The sequence below is a fragment of the Haliotis rufescens genome, unplaced genomic scaffold (assembly GCF_023055435.1).
Source record: "Haliotis rufescens isolate VD_foot unplaced genomic scaffold, xgHalRufe1.0.p SCAF_12, whole genome shotgun sequence".
Taxonomy (NCBI): domain Eukaryota; kingdom Metazoa; phylum Mollusca; class Gastropoda; order Lepetellida; family Haliotidae; genus Haliotis; species Haliotis rufescens.
In genome coordinates this window covers 35,866,309-35,884,640 of record NW_025963802.1, presented here as the reverse complement: position 1 = coordinate 35,884,640, position 18,332 = coordinate 35,866,309, and the positions used below count along the sequence as shown (strand labels likewise).

Sequence of the window (18,332 nt, the reverse complement as noted above, 5' to 3'; positions counted from 1 at the left end):
ACGATGACATGCATCAACCAAGTCAGCGCGCCTGACCACCCGATCCCGTTAGTCGCCTCTTACGACAAGCATAGTCGCCTTTTACGGCAAGCATGGGTTGCTCAAGACCTATTCTACCCCGGATCTTGACGGGTCGTGACCGCTATGAGGCTTGGTTGTATCTATAGTCACTGGTCACTGGACACCTCCTTTAGATTTCTAACATTTAATCACTCTGGAGAGATAGTGCGTAATTCGTAGTCAAAGCACTCGACGTGGGACTTGAACGTTCCAATACAATGAATTGTCAACGATCACGACAACATCTTGGCATGTATGAACACATGAAAACCACACTGATCTGAATTTATTACACTTCATAATTCATAAACACATGTATGTTTCAGTCTTTTTCAGCAAATAGATCACCGTTCCATATTCACAGTCGCCGTGGCATAATGACTTCTATCACCAAGGATGCGGATGAATCAGTTATGTGACAGGAAGGCTGTGAGGAGGCGCCACCCCAAAAAGAAGTGCCAACCCAGAAGGAAGTGTCACCCAAGACTGTGCCACCCCAGGAAACAGAAAGTCTCCATGTAACAGTGTCTGCAGGTTCACCTCGGCTTGGACCTGGTAGGCCTGGCGAGGTTGTTGATCATCCTGCCTCTATGCAACAGTGACAGCGTCTGGCGGGATGCGTAGATCCTCGAGGTCATCTGACTCCGGTTCCGGAAAGACTGTCGCCTGTTCCACTTCGTCCTCTCATTCAGCCCGGGAGAAGCATCAGTCTTGGGGCATCCCGGTCTCTCAGTATCCGCAGCCGTACATTCCGACTTGTCTATGTCCTCCGTCGCAGCACACCCAAGGCCGTCTTTCTCAGTGACTATCAAGGTCTTCAGGATCTCCATGTTCGGCTTAGTCGGAGACGTTGGCTGTGTCGATCTGGAAATCGAGTCCCCCCGACACATGTCGGCCTCACCAACGGCTGCCCCGGACTCGAGACTCTTGGATTTACTTGTCTTCTTCCCTCGCGGCTTTCTGTCATCATCACATGGAAAAGCAGCCCCCCTGTTTCGTGTTGCTTTCCTGCCGCCTTCCCGCTCCCCCAGCCTCATCACAGTTCCCTCTACGCTATCCAGTTCCACATCCAGGCTGCAGTCTGCACTCATATTCCCCAAACTTAGGCTCCCCCTTCCCCTGACACCCTCGCCATCACATGCCCGGAGTTTAAGCGTCTGTTCACCCCGTGCTAGCTGAGCTGACTTTAACCTCCTCGAGCCGACCTGTTCACTCGCATTCTTGTTGGTGTCAAATATCTTATACTTGGAGATATCAGAATGAAGCTGTATTTTCCTGTGGTAGAGGTCACTTCGCATTTGACTCTCACTATCGCTGGACCTCACAGGAATGAGTTGAGTGACGTCAGGGGCCAGTCTAGCCATCCGTGTATTACTGTCGTCCATCTTGTATACCTGACGTTGCCGGGGACCGGGGGCGCTTCTTAAGCTTCTGACACTGCGAGGCATCTCTGATGCTAAATCGGGATCGTCCGTGGGAGAAGCATCTTTCATCCGTCCACCACGTTTCAATTGTTCCTGCGCGTTTTCCACGAGGCAGCAAGCAATGCACGCACTCCTATTGTGACGCTTGTCCAGGTGATCCGTACGTCCCGGGGTCTCTCCGTCATCCCTCGAAGATTCTGACGTTGGTTTGAACATCACATGCGTGGTGAGATCTGTCGAAAGACCGATGTCAACATAGCTGATGCCATTATGTCCATTCTCTGTGACGTCAGAGGTTTCCGAGTCAGACGCCACCTTGGAATCTGATGGTGTTTCCCTGTCGATCATGGTCGGAGAGCTGCTAGTGGTTGGCGTCATCACAATTGACGTTTCCGCTCCACACCCAGGGGACTCGTTGCCTACATGATCAGGTTCGTTCAGGGCTTTCAGTGCTTCGCACACGGCGCCGGATATCCGGTCCACGGCAGACACATCTTCTTCCGGTTTATGATAATCGGGCCCGACCTTGAAATCCACCTCGAGACACACGTTGGGATTACCGAAAACACCATCTTTACCCACTCGCAGGGTGTCGCGAAGCGATTTAGGAGCAAGGTCAACGTCACTGGTGCACACACGGCAATCGGGTCCATGATCACAGTGGGAGGGATTGAAGATATCATAGACATCCTCGTCCGTCAGCTTGGAGTTGGACCCGGATGACGTCAGAAAAGACCTCCACCTGAAGGAGGAAGATATAAAAGATATACGGCTTCATGTTACCCAAAGGGGAACGGTTATAGGTGAAACTATTTTCATTATTTCACTGAGACTCATGAATTTTCCTTCATGCAAAATGCCTAGTTGTTGCCATGTTCAATTGTTTCCTGTTTGTGAAACGGCCGTCAGCAACGTCACGTCATAAAGAATATGACGCCATCCATTGTTCATGATGTCACAGACATTTTGTGTGATGCCATATGATTGACTGAACTGGGCCAAAATGCACAAAGCGATCTTAGCGCTAAGACTATCGAAAGCCTATGTTAATGTATTGGAGTAAAGATCATCTGAGCGCTAAGATCGCTTTGTGCAAGTGGACCCAGGTGTCTTCGTTTGAAAGAGGAAAACCCTCAAAGTGTGTTACATTCTCGCAAAAATGACTATAGGTATAGACCTACATACTCGCTGTTATCAGTTACGGAAACTCGGGACTTCACTCGGGAGAGATAATACGGTATGCCTGTAGTTGGTGGGTTATTATTTACTTCCCGTCACTGCATAGATTAGCTGGACATCGTCTGCTATTTCACGAGTTGCCGACATGAATGAAAATATACATTTCTCAGGTTACCGAGTTAGATAAACATAACTTATTATTACTACAATTTCATTCATCATCAATATCTCGTGAGTAGCCCCTGGGGCTTTGTCCCGTACCTGTGAACGTCCAGGTACAGGTCTGACGTCACTCTCTCAGGACGAGACGAATCTTCATCCGACTCACGGGCCCGACCTGCTGGGGGTGAACACAGTTAAATTATTCATCGATTCAACTGCTCATCACCACATCATTCCAAAACAATACTGCCTCTCTGCGTTTACACGTGATTCAAAATACAACCGTTAGAGAATGTATTCATAGCGGTGATTCAACCTGCAAGCTCTACAAAACGATCTTAGCATTAGGACTGCCGTAAGTTTGTGTTAAAGTATGGAAGTTACGATCGTCTTGATAGTAGCATTACTTTGGTCTACGTATTCACAATAAAATAAATATATAGAGGATATGTGTTTCTTCTTGTCAAATAACATGTTAAACCCATCATTTTCAGGTCACGAGATTAGATAAACACGTTTTTTGACAAGAAAGAAAAACGTTCGGAAGTCTCGGAAGTCTCTGTGTCATTGAGAGCCTGAAAGTAGTTCCAGCATAATGAGTGAGTTAGGTCTAACAGCACACTCCGGCGCAGTGGTGACTCAGCATAACACCACAGGCTAATTTGCATATCACGTGACCGGACTTTTCTCTTGTTTGTAAACAAACGCGCTTTTTCAGAAATCAGTATAGAACGGACTAATGCAAGTATTTGGGGGCGCTTAACATATTGTTTTGCATAATTATATAGATATGCTACTACCACCGCGACAGTGAATCTCATGACAATATAATATTTATACATCAAAGTGACCGTATCGCTAGCTCTCCGTTGGGCTTCGATGACAGCACGTGGAGCCATACAACCAATGTAAACAAGGGATAACTACGCAAAAACAAATAGATTTTCACGTATTAGGCTACTTCCTTAATGAACCGTAACCATTCTTTGACATTTGTTTATGAAAATGTGTAGACTTGTCAAACATGAAACGGATGAAAAGCATATTCAATATCTTGAATGGACTGTGAAAGATGTGACGAATCGTCACATGGCGCTGGCCTGTGGCAGAGGTACTATGCTGGCTGGCTGCCGGTCGAATGGAACTCTGGGTCGGAGAGTGGTCTAACAGTATTCCAGTTATATCACGGCGTGTCAGCTTAATGTGGGAGGAAAGCTCGAGGTGATGCAGGTCTCGGACGTTTACCACTTCGGTGAAACCCACGAGCACGGTGCTCGTATGTAGGGTGCTGACAAACCTAGAAACATAATCGGGGCGAACCAGGATTTGAACCACACAATCATAGATTTCTGGACCCGTGACGATCTGGGTTAGAATAGGTCTTCAGCAACCCATGCTTGCCGTAAAAGGCGACTATGCTTGTTGTAAGAGGCGACTAACGGGATCGGGTGGTCAGGCTCGCTGACTTGGTTGATGCATGTCATCGTATCCGAATTGCGTAGATCGATGCTCATGATGTCAATCACTGGATTATCTGGTCCAGACTCGATTATTTAAAGACCGCGTCATATAGCTGGAATATTGCTGAGTGCGGCTTTTTAAAAAAAAAGCATATACAATAACATAGTTTTCTGGCTGAGCCAGTTTTTAGCTTGCATAAGGGACCCTGCCACCTATGCCCCCCGTTCCGTCATAAGTGATATTTCTGAGTATGAATATTAACTTTGGTGTACATATTGGAACGGACAATAATCCGTGACGGCATGCGTACTCACCCCTCATACCAAGTATCTCATCCGAAGGCACGTCTTTCGGGGAGAGGGTGTCGAACGGTCCGTACTGGTATGGCGGGAACGGAAATGGCCACGAGTCATCTCCCTGTTCTTCTTCCCCGAGCCTGGAGAACAGAACACACAGTGAGACAGCAATGGCAGCGGTAAGCACTTAAACGGTGTTTCAGTTTTACCAGACTTAGTTTATCGTGGGAGCCAATCGTAGACGTTTTAGACTTTGGTCAAACCCACAAGTAAGAGTCAAAGGACGCGACTTCGCACAGCCAAATTACAACAGCCTCAGTCCGTACAATGGTGGTGTTTTTTATGGTTTACATTTGTAATGAAAAAAAAAAAAATTCCGGTAGACAGCTGCACAAAAGGTATATAATAAAAAGGATATTCCATGTGTCAAGTGAAATATCATGTTTCTCTCATCTCGTGTTTATTACCCATAGCGTTAGAAATAACCGAGATCTTATTAATGGGCGATCTTTTTGTAACAAAGGGAAATAACTCTCCTTTTGAAATGATATAAGCGACGGTCCAACCTGTATGCGCACTATTGTGCAAATATCACTTCACGCAAACGAGTTTATTGTTTACGTCATCCGGACGGCATTGTTGACGTCATTCGAATCTTATTGGGACGTGGGGTAGAAATGATGTCACAATATGAACGACGTCAGAGCGAAAGATTGTTGACGTCATTCCACAATTGTGGTTTTGTAAGACGGCGGTCCAATCTCATGAAAATCAGACCTTAGTTCTCGCTACCACTAAACAAAGATCTGTGGACATCCCATTGGGGGTCATGTCAGAACGACCTTTCATCCGACAAATCAGAGCGTCGCTTACCAGATTATGGAAGTGACAGTCGGAATGTGATTTCTAATCATGCAACCTTGAAAACTTCACCACGGGGTATTCCGAACAATAGTTACGGGTTTAACGACTGAGTCGATACAATCTAGACCATTTATTAGCCATTCCAGAATGTTTTTTTGTTTAGGTTTCAAATTTGTCATCGAGAATTTGTCAAAATGTTTCAAAGCGTAGTCGCCAATTTGAAATTAGTGCCGTAAAGCACGAGAAAGCTGCCTCCTGGTTGGTCATTCCATTGGTCGGTCAAAGTCCGCGCAAGGTCGGTCTGACGTGACCCGTAATGGGATGTCCTCAGATCTTTGTTTAGCGGTAGCGAGAACTAAGATCTGATTTTAATGAGTGGTTAGAGTGAGTGAGTGAGTTGGGTTTAACGCCGCTTTTAACATTATTCCAGTTATATCACGGCGTGTCAGCTTTATGTGGGAGGAAAGCCCGAATTGATGCAGGTCTCAGACGTTTACCTCTTCGGTGAAACCCACGAGCACGGGTTTGGTGCTGACAAACCTAGAAACATAATCGGGGCGAACCGGGATTCGAACCCACAATCATATGTTTCTGGCGTGCCCAAGGGACGCAACTCTGCATAGCGAATCGCGGCGCCTTAGACGACTGGGCCACCCGTGCCCCGCATAATTAGAGAGCTGTATCAGATCCGCGGCAGTGAGGAGGACATGGGTCATCTGCCCCTGAAGGTTCCCGGGTGGTGTAGCCCTCATGCTGGGAGACTATCCTCGTTTCTTAGTTAAGTACAGATTCTCGTCCTTTTGGGGGGGACCCAACCCAAAGAATCTGTACTTCACTAAGAAAGTGTTATCCCAAATATAACATTTGTTACATTTGACCACTTACTAAAGCCCTGGGAGCCCTGCCACTTTATATTCGTCAGAGGGGTACACAACGTACATGATCTAGACTATCAGATGTCGGATTTTCTTTTTTGTGGAAGCCTCGGTGGCTGAGTGGGTTAGATCGCTGACTTTGAGTGCTGGCGATTAGGTGCCACACTCTGGCAGTGTGGGTCCGAGTCCCGAACGGGACTCAACCCAAAAATGTACTAGAATCTGTACTTTACTAAGAAAGTGTTATCCCAAATATAACATTTGTTACATTTGACCACTTTCTAAATGGCATTGTGTGTTCATATCCTCCTGCTGTTAGGGAGAGATGAACGTTTTGAGGTTATTTAAGAAATGACTTTCACTTTGTGTGAGTTCATTGGACAATGAACCTTCATAGAGTGAGGGCCAAACTGTATGAACGTCAGGGCTTTTACTATTTTTTACCTCGTAGGATTGAGCGCTGGATCTATACACAATTGTATTTAAAGTGGTACGTGTGATTTCATGCTTACACTGACAGCCATACAACAAGCTGTATCGCGGAATAAAATAGTTCCTCAAACAGAGTGGTGACATGAGCGTGTGTATGCTCAACTTGCTTCACATGAACATCTGATGTAGTTTACAACAAAAGTATTCAAATAATATCACCATTAGATGAGAAACGTCTGTTAAGAACTAGCTCGGTAAGTCAGTAACAGTGACGGTGCGTCGTAATACATTTACATTAAGTACAAGACGTCAGGGGCGGTCGGGTAGCCTAGTGGTTAAAGCGTTCGCTCGTCACGCCGAAGACCCGGGTTTGATTCCCGTCATGGGTACAATGTGTGAAGCCCATTTCTAGTGTCCCCAGCCTTGATATTGCTGGAATATTGCTAAAAGCGGCGTAAAACCGTACTCACTCACTCACAAGACGTCAAAATGACCGAAACGATGAACGTGACGGGAGACATTTCCGAAGTTGTTAATGAACCTGTGGCGGTTACATGTGTCAGTCATCATTGATCAATTGACCGATCATTAAAAGGTGATTATAAAGATGTGTCAAATAGATAGGTAAATTAACAGATAACTGTAGACTGCCATTGTCAGTCCAAACACGGATCGAGTCGATACTACAATAGTTTTAATAAACATTTTTTTCGTTTTTTTCACTAGGATGGGTCGTAAAAAACGTGTGAAGGTCAAATTGTGTCGTTCATACCCTTATGAACGTCAAATTCGCAGTCATGTGACCGACCTCCCGTCCAATGGAAAAGATGCATATCGTGTAAACTTTCACATTAAAAAGTTTATTGATACTTGCCGTCTGCTCTCATGTCCATTGCTCGATACAAGTCATGCATTTAGCCGAGTGCTTTTATGGTCCTTCCATGCTTCGATTAGCAGGCTTTGTACATGACGTAAATGTGAATAGTATCATTCGTGAAATGATTAGGACCTTCAAAACGTACCTGTATGTTTCTCCTCCAGTCCTCTCTGCTGGTGAATTGACTCGCTTCTGGTCCGTCACAGACGTCTTCTTCTCGCCCGCCTTTTTAGGCGAGTCCAAACTGACGGTACTCCGAGGGGAAGTGGGTGGTGCTCCTGGCGACTTTGGTCGATGGTCCAGCAAGTGTTTGTCGTCTTCTCGAGGTGCGTTGGCGCGACTTGTCTTCTTCTTCTTCACAGTGGTTCTCGCCGTCTTGTTCTTGGCGATCTTCACTGGGGACTTGTGCTGCGGAAGGTTCGTTGAGTTCCTCTTGGGAGACGGCGATGTTCCCGAGGCACTGTGTGGCGATGGCTTCTCCGGAGCTGCAACAGAGTCTTGAGAGCTCAGCCTTTTTGGTTTGGTTTAACGCCGCACTCCAATATTCGCAATATTCCAAGCCTTAAAACAACTGATTCAGTGACCGACCAATGCCGCCATCATCTCTCGGTTGGTTGTAGTGAGTGAGTTAGTGAATGAGACTGGTTTTAAGCTGCCGTTGAGCACCTTAGATGGCAGCTAGACTCTATTTAAATCCTTTATTATTTTGTATAATTGTGATTATTTCGAAGTGATGGGGGTCGTAGCAGTGTCTGTGTGTGTGTGTGTTTGTGTGTGTGTTTGTGTGTGTGTGTGTGTGTGTTTGTGTGTGTGTGTGTGTGTGTGTGTGTGTGTGTGTGTGTGTGTGTGTGTGTGTGTGGTGACTGCTTGTCCGGACTTACGCCGGTTTCATACGCCGGTTTCATAGTGCTAGCCCACTGCGATATCGTGCCTAGCGCCAAGCAGGGCAACAACAAGTACTATCTTTGAACGTCTTTTGGTATGACGCGTCAGAGGATCGAACCCCCGACATTCCGCTCACCGATCATTCGCTCTATCCACTACATCACGGAGGCAGTCTTAGATGAATACATCTTTGATGAGCACGGGTATGGAACTGACAACCAAGTATCATTATTTGGGCAAATCTTTTACTCGAACTGCTCGATCCTCACAACACCTGACACAGCCGAACGCGCTGCCTGACATCACTGGGCTTCGCTCCCCAAGCTGATTGGAACGCCCACTCATTTGAAAATGTGTACAGCTGCATTAACATCGGCCCGCCTGTGGTACTTACATTTATTGCCGTGGCTCGTTCTTGTCTGACCAGAGAGCTTGGCCTTGAGGACCTCCCGGGCGTTGATGTCCGGGGTGCGGGGATTGTCCAGTGTCCTGCCGGCGTCGGGTGGGTTGACGGTGTCTTGCCGTCCCTGATGCTGGTTCTCCTGCATCTTCCCGAGCGTCCCCTGTGCCTCCGCTCCAATCTGTCTGCCAACAACCCGGGGCTGGCCTCTAGGCGCGTCCTTCTGCAGACTCTCCAGTGGCGCGTGGTTGGCCGCGGCGGTTGCAATGCGCGCCAGAGTCGCTGCCGATGACCCCCCGCCAAATCTGGCCCAAAGGACGTTGTGGGTGGCACTTTCTTCCTGTCGTTTCTTGGAAGGGGACGGGCGATACACCCAATCTGAAACATGTCATCACACCCAGACGTCCTGTACTGCATAACCACCCTCCGGGTTCATACACTAAACTAAAAGTGAGTGAATTTGGTTTAACGCCACTTTAAATCCAGGTTCGGCCCGATTATGATTCGAGGCTCGTGGGTTTTACCAAAGTGGTAAACGTCTGAGACCTGCATCATTTCGGGCTTTCCTCCCACATCAAGCTGACACGCCGTGATATAACTGGAATGCTGTTAAAAGCAGCTTTAAAACTTACTCACGCACACATTTAGCGCCATCATCATCATCATCATCATCATCATCATTATTATTATTATTATTATTATTATTATTATTATTATTATTATTATTTACAAGATATACAAACCCGGGAATTCCTTCTTGTGCTGGTTCTTTATCAAATCGGCCTGGTCGTAGTAAGGTTGCTTCTCCTCCCGAGTGAGGCTGTTCCACACGTCGCCCAGTTTCATGCTGATCTGGGAGTTGGTGTCTGTGTTAAAACGTGATGCCAGCTTAGCCCGGTAGGTGCGCGCCCACACCATGAATGCGTTCATTGGACGCTTCACGTTGCCGTTCTTGTTACGGAAGCTGGAGCCGGGCGTACGATACCGATCCCCTGTGCCTGTGTTACCATAGAAACGGTTATCTTATGATTGCAACAGTATGTAAGATAGATGACAAAGGTTATTTTACAACAGTATGTAAGATAGATGACAAATGTTACTTTACAACAGTATGTAAGATAGATGACAAATGTTATTTTACAACACTATGTAAGATAGATGACAAATGTTATTTTACAACACTATGTAAGATAGATGACAAATGTTATTTTACAATAGTATGTAAGGGCTAAAATATATTTTTCTCAATAGCAGGTTTGGACAGATGGAGTACAAAGGTCACTTTATTAACACAGACTCTATTCGCCACCCAATAAAAACTCCAAAATGATATCAAGTATCGCAAAATACATATTTACGCGTGCCTTAGTTTAGGTGACCCCAAACTCTATCCTTAGCCCTTGGATCATTGAATAACATTAGTGGCGAACATACATGTATTCTATAGCTGCTCCCTGTATGTAAGGGTTAATATCAATCTCATTAAAATCAGACCTTGGTTCTCGCTACCGCTTAAAACGGGGTATTCCGAACGATAGTTACGGGCTTAACGACTGAATCTATACAATCTAGACCATATATTAGCCATTCGAGAATGTTCTTTTGTTCAGGTTTCAAATTTTTAAGCGATAATTTGTCAAAATATGTTTCGAAGCGTAGTCGCCAGTTTGAAATTAGTGCCGTAAAGAACTGTTCTGGGAAAGCTGCCTTCTGATTGGCTAATGTCGACTTCTTGTCAGTAATTCCATTGGTCGGTCAGCGTTCGCGTAAGGTCGGTCTGACGTGACCCGTAATGGGATGTCCTCAGACCTTTGTTTAGCGGCAGCGAGAACTTAGATCTGATTTTAATGACATTGGGGTTAATATTCAATTTCGAGGTTTAATTATATCAAACTAATACAAATACCAGCCGACTCATTTTCTCCTCCTTATTTTGAGCTTACCAAAATGGCGGAAGGAGCCGGTATACCGCATTCTTGCCAGAACTTGGAATCTTGGTCCACCCACGACTACTGATAAAATGCCTTGATATTTAATTTCAACGTTTATCCATATATTGAAATAAGCATTCCTGAAATGTCTATTCATTGATTCATTTTGTTCAGCCTCCATGTACATTTGCAGTATACTGACTACCTGGCTACCATGTTTGATTATTTTCTTCAGATCATATAGCATCTTGACGCTCACACTGACACAGGTTTACGACTTCACCTACCAGGTACCACGTCCTTGGCCCGGTCCGATGGGACGGATACTGAATCCGGGGACTTGTGACGAGCTGTGACGGGCGAGGGGAGGATCCCGGATGTTGGACTGCTTTTGACTGGTGTGTTGTTGGGGATCCTAGGGGACCTGTTGTCATCCTGTGATGGGAAGCTCGGGGAGTGTGCTGCAATAACTGGAATCTTGTTGAGATACACGACATGGCCAGGCTGAGTTGTTTGGGCGGCAGCTTGCTCACTGCTGTGTATGGGAACCAGGTTAATGTCCGAGAGTTTTTGTCCTGGCTGAAGGAAGACAAAACGGACATCCGGTTTTGGTGCCGCCGGTGCCGGTGCCGGTGCCGGTGCTATCGGTTGATTCTTCCCCGGGGGGTACACATAACGTACATCCTGTTCATTTGGCTTTTTCAGTATTTGCTGTCCAATAATTTCATCACAAAACTTGGATCCTCGGGCGTCCCCCAGGTTAACGATCTCAGTGATATCCTTGGCACCCAAATTTACACTTGTCTGTGAATCATCGGAAATATCCATCTTTGTTTCCGAGTCATCCGATGATAGTTGTAAATCAGTCCTTAGGATCTGGTCGCTCGTCAGTGTCTTTCCGCTGGATGTAGCGCGTACCATTTTATCCCCGCTCTTTCCTCGCCATGGGACAGTAAATGTCTTATTGGACTTAACGGATCGTTTGGCAGCACTAACTGCGTTACCCATAATAGATGTAGCAAGAAAGTGACAGATATAGGCGATGATTTATAGATGACCGTCCGTCGGTATGAACTGCCGTTGTCTGTGACGTCATTCGAATTGTCGTGACGTCACTGCCATAGTAACCAAACGTCACAGTACGGCATTGATCATTTCGACGACACAAGGGGTCGGTGCGTATTGATGCCGTCAAGAGGCAGCAAATGTATACTATCAGCAGAAAATAATGGCAGATTAGCGTCCGGCTGATTATGTCTGCTAGTGTTATCCTTGAACAGCTGTTATAATTTACTGGACCGGCTCCGTGGTCTTGCTGTAGAGCGTCTGCCCGGAGAACGGAAGCTCCGGGGTTCGATCCCCGGCCGCGTCATACCAAAAGACGTTAAAAGACGGCACTTGTTGTTACCCTGTCTGCAGGTGGCGCTCGGCATTAAGGGACTAAAACAAGGACTGGTCGGTTCGGAGTCGGTATACTGTGTCTGAGTGGGGTATTCGTGTTAAACTGCGGCATGGTATCTCAGTGAGCTAGCACTTTATATCGGCATCAATCCGGACTAGTACAAGCAGCCACACGTGCTTGCACGTCGCTATATAAGTGCAATAATCTTGGTCGCGACGTTGAACCCAATTTCACCTCACTTCACTTATGATTTACAGACACGCGTGCGTCTTAATACGCATACACGTACACGCGTGCGTAAATCCTATCTATAGATATAGTGCGCCTTTGAATGTCAAATTAAACTAAATAACGTCCAAAACAACACGTGACCTCCATGAATACTCTAAATGGAGAGATAAAGGCCAAGCAGTGGCTTGACACGTTCACGTGTTGCTTGGTACATTGGCTGGTGAGCTGACACGTACACGTGTTGCTGGGTACACTGCCTGGTGAGCTGACACGTTCACGTGTTGCTGGGTACACTGGCTGGTGAGCTGACACGTTCACGTGTTGCTGGATACACTGGCTGGTGAGCTGACACGTCCACGTGTTGCTGGGGACACTGGCTGGTGAGCTGACACGTTCACGTGTTGCTGGGGACACTGGCTGGTGAGCTGACACGTTCACGTGTTGCTGGGTAAACTGGCTGGTGAGTTGACACGTTCACGTGTTTGTGGGTACACTGCCTGGTGAGCTGACACGTTCACGTGTTGCTGGGGACACTGGCTGGTGAGTTGACACGTTCACGTGTTGCTGGGTACACTGGCTGGTGAGTTGACACGTTCACGTGTTGCTGGGGACACTGGCTGGTGAGCTGACACGTTCACGTGTTTGTGGGTACACTGCCTGGTGAGCTTACATGTTCACGTGTTGCTGGGGACACTGGCTGGTGAGCTGACACGTTCACGTGTTGCTGGGGACACTGGCTGGTGAGCTGACACGTTCACGTGTTGCTGGGTACACTGGCTAGTGAGTTGACACGTTCACGTGTTTGTGGGGACACTGGCTGGTGAGCTGACACGTTCACGTGTTGCTGGGGACACTGGCTGGTGAGTTGACACGTTCACGTGTTGCTGGGTTCACTGGCTGGTGAGTTGACACGTTCACGTGTTGCTGGGGACACTGGCTGGTGAGTTGACACGTTCACGTGTTTGTGGGTACACTGCCTGGTGAGCTTACACGTTCACGTGTTGCTGGGGACACTGGCTGGTGAGCTGACACGTTCACGTGTTGCTGGGTACACTAGCTGGTGAGTTGACACGTTCACGTGTTTGTGGGTACACTGGCTGGTGAGCTGACACGTTCACGTGTTGCTGGGTACACTGCCTGGTGAGTTGACACGTTCACGTGTTTGTGGGTACACTGCCTGTTGAGCTGACACGTTCACGTGTTGCTGGGGACTCTTGCTGGTGAGCTGACACGTTCACTTGTTGCTGGGGACACTGACTGGTGTGTTGACACGTCCACGTGTTGCTGGGTACACTGCCTGGTGAGTTGACACGTCCACGTGTTGCTGGGTACACTGCCTGGTGAGTTGACACGTTCACGTGTTGCTGGGTACACTGGCTGGTGAGCTGACACGTTCACGTGTTGCTGGGTACACTGGCTGGTGTGTTGACACGTTCACGTGTTGCTGGGTGCACTGGCCTGTGAGATGTCGCGCTCTGATGCATGAGATTAGTATTCTCACACATTTAGCCGCCGTGCCCTTTTCATGTTCCATAGCCCATACACTTGTTTACCGACAAATACATCAGTTAAAATGAGTTCCATTCCATCCATACTGTGCTTCTGGTTTATTTATTTTTTTACAGCAGCGACAAACGGTCGTAAAATCTCATACAATGTGTGAGAATCCCCAGCTGTTTCGCTCTTGTTTTGCTGTGGTAGACATTCGTATATATTGATTTTGTTTTCTTAATTAACTATTTTATATCAGTATGTTCCAATTATTGTTCTTTGAACTATTTCAGATAATGCAGTAACTGACAATTATTTATGGTATTTATTTCACCTGCATCAAGTAACATTCTTCATTGATCCACATATACTACTCGAAAGAAGTTAAAGAACATACGATTATTTTGTTATACTATTACATGTCACGACTGATTAACTATAGTAGTATAAAATAATCGGGTGTTCTTTATCTTCTTCTGGGGTTGAAAATGTTCGGAAATATAAATAACCTTCTGTTTTCTTGAGGGGGCGGTGAGTTAGCCTGGTGGTTAAAGCGTTCGCTCGTCATGCCGAAGACCCGGGTTCAATTCCCCACATGGGTACAATGTGTGAAGTCCATTTCTGGTGTCCCCCGACGTGATATTGCTGGTATTTTGCTAAATGCGGGGTAAAACCATATTCACTCACTCACTCTGTTTTCTTGAACGAACTGACTGAGGGGCATCGGGTGGTCAGACCCGGTGACTTTTGCTCAGTTCGTGCCATCGTGTCCTGATGACGTTGGTTGTTGATCGTGCTTTCTGTCATAAGGTTTATTTACGGGTCGAGGTGTGATATAGCGGGAACGTGTTGAATGCGGCGTGAAACAATTTTTACTCACTCACTGAGTTTCGTGGTAGCCACGTGACTGTTATCGTAGCAGTCAAGCATGTCCTGCATCCTCAACTTGAATAAAGAAAGTTTAAAATGATAAACCACCAACTGTTGCATTGGTAAACAGAACACTTACATAACCTCATTTGTAACTGCATACCCTGTTCAAATCTACCGCTGATGTATATTCAGTCCTTCCCTAGCTTCAAACTCTCCATAATTACTGAACCCTTAATACAGAAATTAATTTCAAATAACCCCTGCCATTCATCAAACTCTGATTATGACTATCTGACAAGAAAACATGGTCGTGCATATTTCGGGCTCTGCAGTAACCTTGACCTTAATCGGTGAACACTTATTCCGCATGAACCAGAGGGTTCATGAAGTACACATGAACTCAATCAGTGTTATCTATTTCGTGTTTAATACTCTCTGAAGTCCGGGCTGCATTTAAAAGGCTATGGCGATCAGATTGACATTACCGAGTGCGAAATAGGTCCACCGGAAGCTCTCGTAAAAGCTCCAACATTCTCATCATCAAAGAATTACATCATCCTCGTCTGGCACAGGAGCCGTGGTGTCCTGGAAATCGGTAATCTTCAGCCTGTGAGGACGAATGACGTAAAAACCTATGTTAAAGTATGGGAGTTACGATCAACTTAGCGCTAAGATAGCTTGGTGCAACGAGTCTCTGGAAGTCACAATATGTGACTTTGCTGGATTTGTGGCGTCGCCTGTTGTTCGCTCTGTCAACCACAAGTCATCTGGCCCTGACTTGATTATTCACATACAGGCCTTCTGTGTGAAGCTGGAATATTGTATTGTAGCTGGCGTTAGAATTAATGTCAGATAACATTACATTCTAAATATATTGAACGAGAATTGTGTGCCGTCGTAGAACGTTGCACATGCTACCAACCACGGTTGTCGTTGTCCAGAGTTTTTCACGAGTCGTTATATACCGTATTTCCTCTATTAGACGCCCGGGCTTCCATTTATTTCGGACAAGCCTTTGACCCGGCGTCAATTAGAGGCCCGGCTTCTATTAATACCCCCATTTCACTATGACCACGAATTTAGGTCCCAAAAAGGGATAATTAATTGTATCAATTGATCGACCCGGCGTCTATTAGGGGCCCGGCTTCTATTTTTTGCACTGAACAATTGACCCGGCTTCTATTAGAGGCCGGCGTCTATTAGAGGTCCGGCGTCTAATAGAGGAAATACGGTAGCTGGAGACAATATTTCTGACTGTGACGCACGACAATATTCACTCACTCACTATAACATTGCAGGAACGAGACCGTCCCCGCTGTATTCCGAGGCCAAACAATCAAAATTCTGTGGTCAATCCTTGCTTGAATAATGACTATAAATCTGAAATGTTGATCATAAATGTTATCAACTCACAAAATAAACATGTTATCTTGAGTTAGCATCAATTGTACTTTAGGCGATATGGCCATAAAAATGCAAAATGCTGCACTTGTTCTGCACAAAATGTGATTTTCTGCAAGAATGGTACATTTCTGCACTGAGTGGGCATTTCTGCAAAAGTTTCCGCGGAATACAGCGGGGACTGACGAGGTGTCACTCACTTGGCTGGGTACTCCCTATCGTCATGGGCCATGCTCACAGAAATTACAGACTTACAACTTACAGCTTACAACTGCCCCCGCCCCAAATACTTGTTTTTATTTTAAAGCAATCAAATGACTTTTTCAAATCAAGTTGTGTTTTAAGAGGTCACATGTTTCATTAGAATTAAGTTTACGTTTAAAGATTTGTAACTAATTTAAGAAATAAAATATGAAACAAATAGCATCCCCCTACCTACCTTATCGGTTATTAAACCATGTTGAGAAACAAGAATATATTTTAATTGGCCTAAACATCGCCAATCTGGCGTAAATACTTAAATACTAGCTGTGCCAATATTTAATAATAATTTAATAATAATTTGTCAGTTTACTGTAGAAATATAGATGTAATAAATGTGTCGAAATACCAACGTGAATAGCTCTTATAAAAGGTATCATCATCATCATCATAAAGTGAGTGAGTTAGGTATAACGCCGCTTTGAACGGTATTCCTGTTATATCACGGCGTGTCAGCTTAACGTGGGAGGACCCGGGAAGATCCGGGTTAGAATTTGTCTTCAGCAACCCATGCTTGCCGTAAAAGGCGACACTGCTTGTCGTAAGTGAGTGAGTGAGTATGGTTTTACGCCGCTTTTAGCAATATTCCAGCAATATCACGACGGAGGAACCAGAAATGGGCTTCACATATTGTTCCCTTGCCGGGAATCGAGCCTGGGTCTTCGGCGTGACAAGCGAACGCTTTACCCGCTAGGCTATCTGACCACCCCTGCTTGTCGACTGACGGGATCGGGTGGCCAGGCTCGCTGACTTGGTTTATGCATTTCATCGTATCACAATTGCGTAGATCAATGCTCATGTCAGTCACTGGATTGTCTGGTCCAGACTCGATTATTTACAGACCGAAGTCATATAGCTGGAATATTCCTGGGTGCTGGGTACAACAAACAAAACATGTAGGAGGAAAAAAACACAAACTAGGGTGTTCATGTAATCGTTTATTTGTTTCAGAAAAGCAGCATCAACCCGGGGTATGAGGGCTGTGACATGGACGGCTGGGGATGTCGACAGTCCTGCTACAGCGACAACACAGACAGGAAGAGACAGAGAGAAGAATAACAGAAGCAAAGAGTGAAGGAAGCTAAACTTACACCAGGACGAGCGAGGGTGTTCACTTTTACTTCAATAAGTCCAACAATCATGTCTTCATTGCGTGCACAGCTCTTACAGGGAGACAATACTCCACCATCTGGTGCCAATGTATGTCAAGGTCAAGACGTTGGAATTAATGCAGTCAGGCTTATCATCAATATTGATATATAACATAAAATGTCAGTTTGGAGGTAAAGGTCGTGGTTTTGGAATGACGATTCAAATTTGACAAGTCTCTCTTCAAGTAATAGATACTCAAAAGTATTTTTTTCCATTTTATAGGCGTAATTCTTCCCCTCACACGTGAGGCCACTGAGTAAGTAAGTCGGTTTTAACGCCGCTTTGAACGTATTCCTGTTATATCACGGCGTGTCAGCTTAATGTGAGAGGAAAGCCCGAAGTGATGCAGGTCTCAGACGTTTACCAATTTTGTGACACCCATGAGTACTGGTATGGTGTTGACAAACCTGGATCGAAGCCATAGTTAGAGTTTTCTGGTGTGCCTAAGGGACGCAACTCTGCACACCAAATCAGACGACTGGAACACCCGTGCCCTCGCGAGACTGAACAAAGTAATGTCCGTACCAACGGGTTTAATATAGGTACATAAACAACTACATATAAATCGCCGTAAAATCAATCCACACCAAAGTAGGAAATTTCAACACGACAGGATTAATTAACATAACATTAGTACTTAATTTGTACGTTTCAGTGCACAGGTTCCTTAAAACT

The 18,332-nt window shown here is 45.8% G+C and overlaps 1 protein-coding gene across 2 annotated transcripts; it reads right to left on the bottom strand.

The window, feature by feature from the left end:
• Positions 1–328: 328 nt before the first annotated feature.
• Positions 329–11,946, bottom strand: LOC124136597. 2 transcript variants are annotated; one of them, XM_046502564.2, is made up of 7 exons: positions 11,134–11,946; positions 9,659–9,913; positions 8,910–9,293; positions 7,776–8,115; positions 4,601–4,722; positions 2,925–3,003; positions 329–2,226 (listed from the first exon to the last, which is right to left on the bottom strand). In XM_046502564.2, exons 1-7 carry the CDS (start codon positions 11,852–11,854, stop codon positions 597–599), a joined length of 3,531 nt encoding a protein of 1,176 aa, XP_046358520.2. In that variant the 5' UTR covers positions 11,855–11,946; the 3' UTR covers positions 329–596. The 2 variants fall into 2 exon arrangements, with proteins under 2 accessions (XP_046358520.2, XP_046358522.2); XM_046502566.2 differs by having other exon boundaries at positions 2,925–3,000; positions 11,134–11,945.
• Positions 11,947–18,332: the final 6,386 nt, after the last annotated feature.

Coding starts and splice junctions, on each gene's coding strand:
- LOC124136597 (XM_046502564.2), bottom strand. CDS start 11,854: ATGGGTAACGCAGTTAGTGCTGCCAAACGATCCGTTAAGTCCAATAAG. Junction 9,914..11,133: donor GGCCAAGGACGTGGTACCTG/GTAGGTGAAGTC, acceptor ATGGTAACACAG/GCACAGGGGATCGGTATCGT. Junction 4,723..7,775: donor ACTGGAGGAGAAACATACAG/GTACGTTTTGAA, acceptor TCTGTTCTCCAG/GCTCGGGGAAGAAGAACAGG.